The sequence below is a fragment of the Girardinichthys multiradiatus genome, chromosome 2 (genome assembly GCF_021462225.1).
Source record: "Girardinichthys multiradiatus isolate DD_20200921_A chromosome 2, DD_fGirMul_XY1, whole genome shotgun sequence".
Lineage (NCBI taxonomy): Eukaryota > Metazoa > Chordata > Actinopteri > Cyprinodontiformes > Goodeidae > Girardinichthys > Girardinichthys multiradiatus.
The window spans coordinates 19009462-19024065 of record NC_061795.1 but is presented as its reverse complement, the minus strand read 5'-3'; the positions used below and the strand labels follow the sequence as shown (position 1 = coordinate 19024065).

The 14604-nt window shown below is 39.5% G+C and overlaps 1 protein-coding gene across 4 annotated transcripts in view; it reads left to right on the top strand.

Moving 5' to 3' along the window:
* Positions 1-14604, top strand: part of tmem117 (transmembrane protein 117) — an 81871-nt gene that overhangs the window by 29582 nt on the left and 37685 nt on the right. For all 4 annotated transcript variants that reach the window (XM_047353369.1, XM_047353378.1, XM_047353359.1 and 1 more), the window contains exon 3: positions 13957-14089. In XM_047353369.1, coding sequence (XP_047209325.1) covers positions 13957-14089 — 133 coding nt within the window. The remainder of the gene's footprint in view (positions 1-13956; positions 14090-14604) is intronic.

Sequence of the window (14604 nt, the reverse complement as noted above, 5' to 3'; positions counted from 1 at the left end):
TTGAACAAGATTTGCAAATAATTGTATTCTGTTTTTATTTATGTTTTACACAAAGTCCTAGCGTCATTACAATTGAGGTTGCACATTGTTACACTGACCTTGTCTAGTCCTTGGTGTTTATGGCCTTAATTTCTTGTATATCCTGTAGAAGTTTTCACAGCACTTGAATTTCTCCACATTTTGTCTTGTTATAACCACAACTTCACTGCATTTTACTGGAATTTTTATGCGACACAGCAACACAAAGAAAGGCATATTTATAAAGTGGAAGGAAAGTGATGATTTTCAGATGTTTTTACGATTAAAATTGTAAAAGCATAACCTGGATTTATATATTCTGCTCCTTTTACTCTGATACCCATAAATAAAATCCACTTTAATTAATTGTCTTTAGAGGTCACATAGTTAGTAAGTAAGGCCCGTTACCATGGAGTTTAATCTCACTATAAATGCAGCTGTTCTTTGAAGGCCTCAAGGGTTTGTTGGAGAACATCAATGGGTAAACATGAAGACCAAGGAACATGGAGGGCAGGTCAGGGATGGAGTTGTGGAGGCGTTTAAAGCAGGGTTAGGTTAGAAAACAACAGCCCAAGCTATGAACATCTAGCAGACCACTGTTCGATCCATCATCTGAAAATGGAAAGACATGGCTGCTGACCTAAACTGATTGGCCAGGCAAGGTGAGTATTAATCAGAGAAGTAGCCAAGAGACCCCGAGTTACTGGAGGAGCTACAGAGATCCGCAGCTCACATGAAATAATCTATCAACAGGACAGTTATTAGTATTATATAGCAATCCTGGAAGATTCCTGTACCAAAAGTTAACTTCTAGCAGGAAAGCACATGTATGTGTTATATTGACCTAGTCAGTCAAGTCAAGTCCATACCAGATGTAAATGCAAATGAAAATACATGGCAAGACTTGAAAGCTAATAATCACAGGTGCTCTCCAACCATTCGTATTATACTTAAACTATTTGGCAACGAATGGGCAAACATGTTACTCTTGATGTGCAAAGCTGGGTAGAGACATACCTCAGAAGAGTTTCTGTGGTAATTGCATCAAAAGCTGCTTTCAAGTTCAATAAAAAGATGAGCAGAAATACATTTCTTACGGTTACATCAGGTTGCCAAACTAAAACCAGTGTTGTCAAAACTTGATTTGGAGATAATAATCTATGCTTTTTAAACAACTTGCCTATATAATTTCAATTCACTTTATGCTGCAATCAGTGAGGCCTTTCATTTGCGCCTGAAGCTTATGAATGCTGCTGCTCGTCTTTTGACCGGTACACACAAACATGAACATATCTCACCTGTTCTGTCTTCTCTCCACCGCTGCCTGTGTGCCAAAGAACTGATTGGTTTTTATTGTGTTCATGGTCTGGTTCTTCCTCTCTGACCTTACGTTTCACCATGGGCCCTTAGATCAGCTGACCAGCTTCTGTTGGTTGTACCAAACACTAGTGTATCAAGCCTTTTCAGTCCTGGCTCCAGAATTATGAAACAAGTTGCCATTAAATATTCTAGAGATTCTAGAGAAATACATTGAAGGGTGGGGTTGTAACATAATAAAATATAGAAATGTTCAAGTACTATGAATAGATCTGGTGATATTTATAATCTAAGTCTATCCCAGAATCGCAATATTAAACATAAAAACAGAAGGTATTATTTATACATGCAGCTGACTTCCCTTTAAAAAAAAAAAACAATCTAAATTAAAATCATGCCCCAATATGAACAGCCTGTAGCTTATGTGGTTGGTACAGATCTCTGTAGTGTCTAAGTCTCACCAGTAGATGGAGACATAGCTGTATTTCTGATTAGGCAACCACTTGAAGAAGGGAGGCATCATTTCAGATGGAATAGGGAGTTTTTATTTTTTTATCCTTTCATTGCAAATATATAACAAGCTATTTTGGTAACAAGGCTTTATGTTTTTAGTTTGCAATGAGTGAGGGTAAAAAGCTGATAAGAAGTGTCTTCTTGCCTTTTATGTCCTGCTTGCTTGTGAGTCAGTGTCCAGTCCATTTATCTTGTGACTGTTGTTGTTGTCCCCATCTGGACTGAGCCTCACAGTGAGACTGAACTCATGAATCATTCCTTATCAGGGTGCCTTACTGTAGGGAGGTGCAGTGACTCAAACCAAGCTTTGGCTGAGTAGTCTTGAATCACCTCTGTTTACATCTTACACATATATGTGTGTGTGCGTGTGTGTGTGTGTGTCTGGTGGTGGGTGTGTGGCCCAATTCGATTGTGTGATGTAGCTGCTTTAAAAGTCAGATCTGCCGATACACGGTGTGTGCACCAACTTCTAAGCCATGGCTCATTGGCTATCGAGGCAATTAAGTTCGCCCATGCAAGTCAACTCAATTATGCAACTGTGATGAGCCCTGGAAAATCACAGAGCAAGATGTATGAGTGGCCTAAAACTCTGCCTTTTTGCTTTCTGACTACCAAGATGTTTAGGTAAAATTTTGTTGATCAAAGAAATATTGCAGTTTTAGTTATTTTCTGTACAAGTAAACGCCTACAACTTTTAATTTTGCCATTTTTCAGTTGTTTAATTTTTTTAAATTAATTTATTGTAAACATTAATTTAATATTACTGCACTTAAGCTGTTCTGAGGTCTCTGCACAAAGAAGGGGGCATAAACAATTAATGTTGAGCCAGTAGAGGCTTAACAGCATGTAACACTATTAGAGAGGAAAGCAGTCAGGCTGTAATGGGACAATAAATGGGCATTCTGCTATTGCTGTCTCTTTTGCTTTGCAGTGTTAGTGTGCACAAACACACAAGCACAATCACTCCTCCAAGGAGCTCTTTACTGAAAGGGATGCTGACAGAGCTGGAGGAGAGAAAAACAAAGGGTTCTTCCTAGGAAAATGGACCCTCCTGGCACTGGATCACAGCTGGCAGAGATGCAGTGCTGCATGTTTCTGTGTGAGCAATACGTTAATAAGCAGCAGAAATAGAATTGTGTACCAGCTTAGCTAACTCATGGTGGGTTTTTTAATTAACACCAGGGCTGACTGCATGAAAGCGTAACTTTTGAAAGTGCTTGTCAAACTCTTTGAAGTTTGAAGCTCAATTGTATGTTTTTTTTTCCTCAGAAGGTTAACCTATAATAGACCTGCTTAATTGCTCTGAAAGAAGCTGAGAAAAAGACCATCCATCCATCCATCCATCCATCCATCCATCCATCCATTCATTCATTGCTATCGGGCAACACAGAAACAAACATGACAGAAAAAGACCTGATAAAGTGTAATTAGTTTCATAAGTTTTATTTAAATTTGGGTATGGAAGTTAAAGATGTAAATGTTTTCACATTTTTAAAGTGCACCCCTATGTACCATCACTGCTTTGATGTTTCAAAGAAAGCTGCTGGAAAAGTCTTTGAGGAAGGCTACCTGCTGCCCTACTAGCAGATTTGGCTACCAAAACCCGAATGGTTTTTTCTTTTACTCTAACATATGTTCAATTTTCCTGCCATTTGCCACAACTCGTGGCAACAAGGTACCACATAGTTGATGGGAGTTTGACCAACATTGCATTTAAGATATAATTGCTTACCAAATATTATATCAAAGTAGTCCTTTGCCATTGCTATATTGCACGCATTTATTCAATTCAATTCAGTTTATTTATATACCACCAATTCACAACACATGTCGTCTCAAGGCACTTCACAACAGTCAGGTACATACATTCCAATTAATCCTAATCATTGAACAGTGCAGTCAGATTCAGTTATTTATTCAAATTGGATAAAAAGTTTTTCTGTCTAAGGAAACCCAGCAAATCGCATCCAGTCAGTGACTTGCAGCATTCACTCCTCCTGGATGAGCAAGTAGAGACAATGGACAGTCACTGGCGTTGACTTTGCAGCAATCCCTCATACTGAGCATGCATGTAGCGACAGTTAAAAGGAAAAACTCCCTTTTAACAGGAAGAAACCTCCAGCAGAACCAGGCTCCGTGTGAGCGGCCATCTGCCACGACCGACTGGGGGTTTGAGAGAACAGAGCAGAGACACAAAGAAGCACTGATCCAGGAGTACCTTCTATGGGAAGGAAAAGTAAATGTTAATGGATGTAGCTCCTTTAGTCGTTTCACCTAGAAAGAAAGAACAGATAAACTCTGAGCCAGTTTTCAAGGTTAGAGTCTGAAAGAGAGCACATATAATTAGTTACAGTAAAAGCTCAGTCAATTGCCATGTCTAGGAGAGAGAAAGGGTTAAACACTGAAAGACAGGGCCATGTGGATCATCGGTAGAGGGTGAGCATTAAGTTGTTGCCAGCAGAAGCTTGGACGATGCCCCTCTCCAGAAAGGCGTCACAGGTAGACACAGAGTCAGACCAGGTGTAGCTTCTAGGAAGAGAAACGAGAGAGAACATAAAGTTAAAAACTGAAATAACAGCAAATAATGCAAAATTGGAGAGTAGTGTGAGAATGTAGTGAAAAGGGTGAAAGTGGTCATTATGTCCTCCAGCAGCCCAAGCCTATAGCAGCATAACTACAGAGATAGCTCAGGATAACCTAAGCCACTCTAACTATACGTTTTATCAAAAAGGAAAGTTTTAAGCCTAGCCTTAAAAGTAGACAGTTTGTCGATCTAGAGCCCATTGGTGGCCATTGTTATACTAAAAACCACAACGATTTGGTTACCTCTCACTGTCAAATTGACCATAACCATTGGAAAAGAGAGGGGGTCATACAGGTAGCAGAAATGGAGGGTGTGTTTGCACCTCAACCATAACTGAGCCGGTTTTGGCTAAACCTGACTCCCCCTTACTCCATCCAACAGGGAGGGAGGAAGGCTCCCTCCCTGATAACCTAAGCCACTCTTAACTATAAGCTTTATCAAAAAGGAAAGTTTTAATATAATATAATATGATCTCTCCTTTTAATTTTCATCAGAACTCTTGCTGCAGCATTTTGAATCAGCTGAAGGCTTTTAACTGCATTTTGTGGACATCCTGATAGTAAAGAATTACAATAGTCCAGCCATGAAGTTAAAATTGCATGGACTAGTTTTTCAGCGTCACTCCCGGACAGAATATTTCTAATTTTGACAATGTTACAGAGATGAAAGAAGGAAATCCTAGAAACCTGTTTAATATGGGATTTAAATGACATGTCCTGGTCAAAAATAACACCAAGGTTTTTTACTTTATTATCGGAGGTCAATTTAATGCCATCCAGGTTAAGTGATTGACTAAGCAGTTTCTTTTTTAAAGTCTCCGGTCCAAAGACGACAACTTCTGTCTGAATTTAGAAGCAGAAAATTTAAAGTCATCCAAGTTTCTATGTCTTCAAGACATGCTTGTAGTCTATCTAACTGGTTGGACTCATCAGGATTCATGGATAAGTAAAGCTGAGTGTCATCAGCGTAACAGTGAAAATGTATTCTATGCTGCCTGATAATTTTACCTATTGGAAGCATATATATAGTAAAGAGAATTGGCCCAAGTACTGAACCCTGTGGTACTCCACAATTAACCCTGGAGTTTAAAGATGATTTATCATTTAGATGAACAAACTGGAATCTGTCAGACAAATAAGATTTAAACCAGCCTAGCGCTGTTCCCCTGATCCCTACAGCATATTCCAGCCTTTCTAAGAGAATATTGTGATCGACTGTATCAAATGCGGCACTGAGATCTAACAGGACCAGCACAGACACAAGTCCATTATCTGAGGCCATAAGAATATCATTAGTGACTTTCAGCAGAGCTGTTTCAGTGCTATGATGAGCTCGGAAGCCTGACTGAAACTCTTTAAACAGGTCATGTGTGAGGTGTGTAAATGCCCACACATTTGATTAGCACCTATTTTCTCAAGAATTTTAGATAAGAATGGAAGATTGGATATAGGTCTGTAATTTTTCAAGTCATCTCGATCAAGCGAAGGTTTCTTAAGTAAAGGTTTAATTACAGCTACCTTAAAAGCCTGTGGCTAAAACCCTTCTTACTTTGTAGATTGTTGGGAAAATGAAGTAGAAAAGAGCTGGGCTACTTTCAGATTGTTGAAGCAGTTGCAAAGAGAATGGATCCACTGAATACTACTTGATTGTAGTATAACATCACCAAGGTTTGCCTATCAGAAAATTTGACAGTATGAACAAACAAATAACCCAAACAAGTGTAAAACCTTCCTTTATGATACAGCAAATGGTTGGAGTAGCTTAGGTTATCTGAGCTATTACCACAATTATACAGCCATGGCTGCTGGACCACATTTCCCCATGTTTCTCTTTTCTGCTGCCATACTCTGTTTGTGCAACATTTGTAATTATTGCTAACGTTAATTAGTGAACTCTCATTGTTTTCCTTTCCGTTAAAGCTACTCTTGGACCTCCATCTGTCCTCTCAGCTCAGTGCTAGCAATGGAGAATAGCCTTTCCCATTGAACCTTGCTCTGAGTGTCATCAGCGTAACAGTGAAAATCTATTCTATGCTGCCTGATAATTTTACCTATTGGAAGCATATAAATATGGTAAAGAGAATTGGCCCAAGTACTGAACCCTGTGGTACTCCACAATTAACCCTGGAGTTTAAAGATGATTTATCATTTACATGAACAAACTGGAATCTGTCCGACAAATAGGATTTAAACCAGCCTAGCGCTGTTCCCCTGATCCCTACAGCATATTCCAGCCTTTCTAAGAGAATATTATGATCGACTGTATCAAATGCAGCACTGAAATCTAACAGGACAAGTACAGACACAAGTCCATTATCTGAGGCCCGGAGAATATCATTAGTGACTTTCAGCAGAGCTGTTTCAGTGCTATGATGAGCTCTGAAGCCTGACTGAAACTCTTCAAACAGGTCATTACTGTGTAAATGCTCACACATTTGATTTGCAACTATTTTCTCAAGAATTTTAGATAAGAATGGAAGATTGGATATAGGTCTATAATGTATTAGGTCATCTCGATCAAGCGAAGGTTTCTTAAGCAAAGGTTTAATTGCAGCTACCTTAAAAGCCTGTGGCACATATCCATTTATTAAGGATAGATTAATCATATCTAAAATGGGGCTGGTAATCAGAGGGAACACTTCCTTAAATAATTTGGTTGGGATTGGGTCTAACATACAAGTTGAAAGTTTAGATGAAGCTAATATTTCTGATAACTCAGGAAGCTCCACAGGATCAAAGCAGTCCAAACACAAATCAGGTTCTACAGTTACTTCCAATGTTGTCTCACTTGCTGAAGATGAAGTAATCATCTTCGGGAGTATGCCAAAGATTTTCTTTTTAATAGAATCAATTTTATTTTGGAAGAATCCCATAAAGTCATGACTGCTGAGAGCTAAGGGAATGGATGGCTCAACAGAGCTATGACTCTGTGTAAGTTTAGCAACTGTACTAAAGATAAACCTAGGATTATTATTGTTCTCTTCTATTAATGATGAGAAATAAGCTGTTCTAGCTTGGTGAAGTGTCTTTTTATACAACAGTAGGCTATTTTTCCAGATTAAGTAGGAATCCTCTAGGTGAGTAGAGCGCCATTTTCTCTTCAATTTTCTAACATTGTGCTTTAAAGTACGCAGCTCTGAATTAAACCAGGGAGCCAGCCTCCTATGAATAGTTACCTTCTTTTTCAAGGGGGCTGCATTGTCTAATGCATCACGCAATGATGAAGTAACACTATGAACAAGAGAATCAATTTGTGAAGGGGAAGAAACAAAATTATTGCCCTCCACTGTGTTTTTCTGTGATAATGAGGAAATCAAAAGTGGAACAAATTCTTTAAAGGTTGTTACAGCATTGTCTGATAATGATCTACTATAATGAAATTTTCTTTCAGGTGTGGAGTACTCGGTTAAATTAAACTCAAAGGTTATTAAAAAATGGTCAGACAGGACAGGGTTATGAGAAAATATTGTTATGTCTTTACACTCAATGCCATATGTCAGCACAAGATCCAGAGAATGAAGACAAAGGTGGGTAGGTTTGTTAATGTTTTGAGCAAAGCCAATTGAGTCTAAGATAGCATTAAAGGCTATATTTAAGCTATCACTTTCAGTGTCAACATGAATGTTAAAATCCCCCACTATAATAACCTTATCTGTATTTAACACTAAATCAGATAAAAGTTCTGAAAACTGATCTAAAAACTGAGAGTAAGGGCCTGGTGGACAGTACAAAACAAAAAACAGAAGTGGTTTTAGTGCTTTGCAATTTGGATGAGGAAAACTAAGGATTAAATATTCAAAAGAGTTGTAGCTATTGATTGGTCTGGGACTAATCAATAAATCAGACTGAAAGATGGTTGCAGCTCCTCCTCGCCCAGTATTTCGAGGAATGTGAAAATTTAAATAATTAGTAGGGGTTGACTCATTTATAGCAACATAATCCTCTTGCTGCAGCCAGGTTTCTGTGAGGCAAAATAAATCAATCTGATTGTCACAAATCAGGTCACTAGCAAAGCCTTTGAAGAGAGAGATCTTATGTTCAGTAAGCCACATTTAATTGTTTTATTTTTCTTTTTAGTCTGAGTTGTTTTTATTTTTATTGGATTTTCCTGATTTCCTCGTTTTAGATAATTTTTTAATCTATTCAATTTTGGCCGTGGGCGAGACACTGTCTTATTAGGGTAATGGGTGGGTAGCAGTACAGAAGCTGCAGAGAGGAGTGTTAAACTACGACCCTGCTTCCTGGTCTGAACCCGGGGTTGTCAGAGGTTTGGAGAACTAATAAGTTCGGCCAGATTCCTAGAAAGAAGAGCTGCTCCATCCAAAGTGGGATGGATGCCGTCTCTCCGGATCAGACCAGGTTTTCCCCAAAATGTTCGCCAATTATCAATATAACCCACATCGTTTTCTGGACACCACCTAGACAACCAGCGGTTGAATGACAGCATGCGGCTAAACATGTCGTCACTGGTCAGATTGGGGAGGGGACCAGAGAAAATTACAGAGTCTGACATTGTTTTGGAAAACTGACACACCGAAACAACACTAACTTTAGTGACTTCCGAGTGACGTAACTGGGTGTCATTACCGCCAGCGTGAATAACAATCTTACTGTATTTACACTTATCCTTAGCCTAACTATGGAGCTTCCAATTACCAGAGTTGGCTTCTCAGCGGGTGTGTCACTGAGCGGGGAAAATCTGTTAGAAACGCAGTCGGGTTGGTGGTGACCTGTGGGCTGGGATCTAGGACTATGCTTTCTACGTTCCGTCACCCAGGCCCCGGCTGCGCGGGCTCTGCTGAAGGACTGCTACGGGCGCGGAGCCGGGCCTCCAATTCCGACACCCTCGCATCCAAAGCTACAAAAATGCTACATTTATTACACGTACCATTATCACTAAAGAAGGCAGAGGAGTAACTGAACATCTGACACAGAGAGCAGGAGAGAGGAGGAGACTCAGAGAGAGAAACAGCAGAATGGGTAGCCATGGTGGAGCTAAAGCTAACGCTAAGCTAGCGACCCCTTACCACTACTAGAAAATACCGTGTAAAACACGGAGAGTCCCCAAACATGAAATGCAGCAACAGAAAGTATGTGTTTTAACGTGCTTATGTATTAGAACAAGTAAAAGATATCACAGTAGAGAGAAATCAGATCAAACGAGAGAGCCTTCACACACCAAACAATCCACCAAGTGCAACAGCGAAAAGAGAAAGTGACAAATACACCTTACCACGCCTGTCCAGGAGGCGTCTGTTAATGGATGTGTTAAGAAAAGACACCAGCCAGGGGACTACTATCAGCCTGTGATTTTGCCCGGTACCCCTCCTTCCCTGCCGTCTCTGTGCAACTCCAACAATATATCGAATTTATCAATTCGATATATTGTAAAGTATTTCACTCGCATTTATATTATGTCTATGGTTTCCTTGTTCTTATGTCTGCCAGACCCACTTTTTTTTTTTTTTTTTTCAAGAAATTGAGGATTTCGTAGCGATCCTTCTCTATATGGGTGTTTTCAACTTCCCTTCTCTGGAGGATTACTGGCACCATGAGTCACGTTTCAATGTGGTAGCTGATATTATGCCAAGGAAGAGATTCCAGTTGTTACGGCGGTTCCTTCATTTCAATGATAATTAGCAGAGCAATGAGAGTCCAGATCGATTTTACAAAATCCGACCCCTCTTTGAGATGCCTCGAGAACAATGTCTACTGATACCATCTACTTACAAGCACAGTATAGATGAGGTCATGGTAGCATATAAAGGCACAAGGGCTGGCAATCTCCGACAATATATTGCCAACAAGCCAGATAAGTGGGGCTTCAAATTGTTTTGTCGAGCAAGTTCATCTGGCATAATCCATGACTTGCTCCTGTACCAAGGGGTCTCCACATTCTTCAATGTTGCCCACAGTGAACAGGAACAAAGGCTACCTCTAGGAGCCAAACTGGTGACCACACTATGCAAAACCATAAAACAGCCTCAGCTGTCTGTTGTCTTCTGTGACAACTTCTTTACAAGTTTCAGCTTGGTCCAGAGCTTGCAAACGTCTTTGAGTGTCAAGTGCATTGGTACAGTAAGACCAAACCGCACTGGTGGAGCTCCTTTGATGGCAGACAAAGAACTAATGAAAAAGGGCCGTGGAGCCTATGATTACAGGTCGACTGAAGGGGTAATTGCAGTCAAATGGTTTGACAACAAATGTGTCAACCTTCTGAGCAATGCCTGTGGGATCATGCCTCTTTCAACTGTCAACCGGTGGAGCAAGGAGTCTAGCGCAAAGATCGCTATCCCATGTCCGTCACTCATCCCTGCTTATAATGAGCATATGGGGGGAATTGATCTTTCTGACATGCTGGTTCACCTGTACAAGACCCCAGCTAAGTCCAGGCAATGGTATATTCCCCTATTTGGATATATCCCTGACCTGTGCGTTGCAAATTCCTGGCTGGTCTACAAGAGGGACTGTGGCCTTCTCAACCAGAAGTTGATGTCTCTCAAAAGGTTCCGCCTGGCAGTCGCCCACATCTTGAACCAAGCCAACAAGCCAGTATCCAGAGTTGGCCGACCATCATTCACTTCTTCCCTCTCACAGAAGAAACGATATACCCCAAGACCCTCACAACCAAAACCACAACCAGATGTGCGCTATGATAATGTGGGACACTGGCCTCTTCATTCTGACAAGCGGGGATGATGCAACCTATGCAAAGGGTGTATCAAGGTGGAAATGTCAAAAGTGCAATGTTTTCTTGTGTTTGAACACAAACCAGGAGTGCTTTGTAGCATATCACCAAAAGTGAATATCTGAAAACAACAGTGCTATTGCACAATCACACCACTGAGGTGTGTTGACTTGCAGAGTTTAGAAATTTAGTATTTTCATAAGTTTGACACTGTTTTATTGTGCAGTTTTTCAAAGTTTTCAAAATCACTAATAGTTAATTTAATCCACAAGAATTTGGATCCTGTACCTCAAAAATGTGAGTGCTGTTGTCTCAGAAATGAGGTTTATTGAGATTTAGAAGCAGGACATTGTTTTTGTCTTGTGTTTGGCACTAGCATTATTTTTTTTTTTGTAGAAAAATGAATGTTTTGCACAAGGGCACTTAATCAGAAGTTGACTAAATGCGAGAGTTTTGTGCTGTTGCACTTTGTTACAGATGCAGTCAGCCTGAAAATTTGCAAATGCATAATTTCATTGTTCGAAACAGTATTTTCACCAAAAGTGAATATCTAATATTCAAAAAAACAACAGTGCTATTGAACAATAACACCGCTGAGGTGTGTTGACTTGCAGAGTGTAGAAATGTAGTATTTTAATATGTTTGGCACTGTTTTATTGTGCAGTTTTTCAAAGTTTAGATTAAATCAATAATGGTTCATTTAATTCACGAGAATTTGGATCTTGTACCTCAAAAATGTGAGTGCTGTTGTCTCACCACAAATGAGGTTTATTGAGATTTAGAAGTAGGATTTTTTTTCTCTTGTTTTGCACTACCATAATTTTTTTTGTAGAAAAATTAATGTTTTGCACAAGGGCACTTAATAAGAAGTTGACTAAAGGTGAGAGTGTTGTGCTGTTGCACTTTGTTACAGATGCAGTCAGCCTGAATACGTGTAAATGCATAATTTCATTGTTTGAAACTGTATTTTTATTCGTTGAAATGAAATGAAGCAATGTTTTGTAGCAAACTACCAGAAATAAAGTATATCCAATGCCCTGGATATTCTTTTTTGCTTTTTGTATTTATAAATTACCATGTTTATGTTACTTTTTCTACTGTTTGTGCAATTAATTTGGAATTTTGCACTTTAACCATGAAGTAACATCTCGACCATTTGGTAGAGGTAAATATTTTTAAATGTAAAGGGTATGTAATAGAAAAAATCATTGATTTTTGTTATAAGTCACCCAAGTACATAAGAAATGCAAAAAAATTATTTTTTCACAGAGTTTTTCTTAGTGGGGTAGTTAAAGGGTTAAATATTGTCTACTGCCATTTTGTGTTTTGTTGTGTTAATTTTTGTTTAACAACTTCTGCATGACAGTTAACTAGGGGTCTAAGCATGGAGATGGCAGCAAGCACGACCAGTAGCAGCGTTTTCAAGCTTCCAGTGGAGCATAGAATCCTGTTGTACTTGCTCTGTTTTTGACATTTTGCCTTTTCTAAAACTGATACTGCAATTAAAAAAAGGATCTTAGCTTCATTCCCATCCACCAGTATGGGGCACCGTTCATGAGATCAGAGTGTTTTGGTTTCTAAATCCCAAACCGTAAATCACACTATTAAAAAGAGATCATGGGCCAAGTGAGCATTCAGATCATCTACATGGGATTACGGAATCAAAAGGGCTTGGCTTACAACTGGCAGCATTCAGATTTCTGCTGCAGCTGTATACTGTTTGTAATATATCACCACCACTCATTTCCCAATCCTGTATAATTCATAGTTGGGACAGGTTTGCGACTACCTGCTGAAGTGGATCACGGATTTAATATTGGTGGACTGACAGTTAATTGCAAGGCGTGAAGAACACGTGTAGATTGAGGAATGAAAGGATGTTCTAAAAGGGGTTATTGTTTAAAACCTTGGAAATAACAATTTTTACAGCCTTTAGATCTTCTAAATAAAAACAGGGTGTACATTCAATGAAATGTTGGTCAAAAAACATTTCTTTCCATTACTTAAAACATGTAGGCTTTTGCCTCATGAAATTACTATGCTTGTCCTATTGTGAATGTCTTTTGCATTGGGTTGTTGAGTTTCCTGTATGTGAATCTCTGTAGTTTCTCATTAATTGTTTTTCTAAACTCAGTTTGACACAGGTCTGACCGGTTTTGGTGGTAAATGTAGACTGTTCTGCCTGTCTTCTATGAGCAGTGTGGGCGGAGAATCAAGGACACGACAGCTGTTGTGCGATTACATTATGCATGTCTAATTGCATCACACTTGGCATTTACCAGATCTTTGAGTGATTTATACTTTCTATTTAGAACAGAACAAAATGTGAGGCCGTGATTTAAAGACATATTTTTTTGTCTTTTTGTCAGAAAGATGAGACCACAGCAACTAGCTAACAGCGGTACCACAAACCCAGTTGTCAGCTTGAGCTCTGCATGTTTGATTGTATATTCATAGCAGAAGGTTACAGATCTGAATATCTCATGCTCTGCCAGAAAGATATTTCCCCACAATTCTGATTCAAGGGTAGAACTCTGGAAAAATGCCATGAATCTCAAACAATGTCTTAAATCAAAAACTATCAACAGATTAACTCATCTGTACAAAGAAATACTAAAATTAGCCCTAGGAGACATTTTCTTCAGCATTTTCAAAGTAACACCATTACAAAACAGGGTTTTAATCTTAATTTCATTACCCAAAGGGCACATCTCTGCATAAGTGGGACATTATTGATTTCCTCCACACATTTATTTGCTTTCACCTCCTTTCTTACATGTTGCCACGCTCTTTGAACTGCCCAATGACAGCAGCGTCCTTGTCGTGATTCTCTTTAGGTCGATACCTGCGCCTGAAAATGTTCCGCGAGGACCATGGCTCCTGGATGACCATGTTCTTCAGCACCATCCTCTTCCTCTTCATCTTCTCACACATCTACAATCTATTCCTGCTGATGGCTGGAAGCATGGAGTAAGACATTTAATCTCCTTTTTTGTTCTTTTGCCCCATTTGCTCTCTACTTCTCTCCTTCTCATTTGTTAGAACCATAGGTACAATTCCATTTCGGCTGTGGTTTGATTGATTTTAACATCTAGCCTAAACAGAGAGTCAATACCAGTCTGACTAATCAGCCCAGACTTTAAATCACATGCAGGCCTGGGCAAAAGGAGACTGGTTAATCCTGAAAAATCACCTTTAGAGCCAGCATTTATTTTCGAAAGATCTATGCTTAATTATTTTGACACCTCTCTGGCTAAAAACAATATTTGGGGGGATTTCTTACCTGCTGGCTCAGGATTTCTTACCTGCTGGGAAACTGCCATGTGCTCAGCGAAGCTTGACACCCGGACATCAGGCTCATGACAGGAATCCGTTTATGCATTTGCAACGTGTCCATCCAGAGGAAGGAAAACATGCCCTTGAAGTCAGCCAGCCAGACAGAAGGTCAAAGTGAGATGATTTACCTTCTTGCTCCTTTGGGTTGC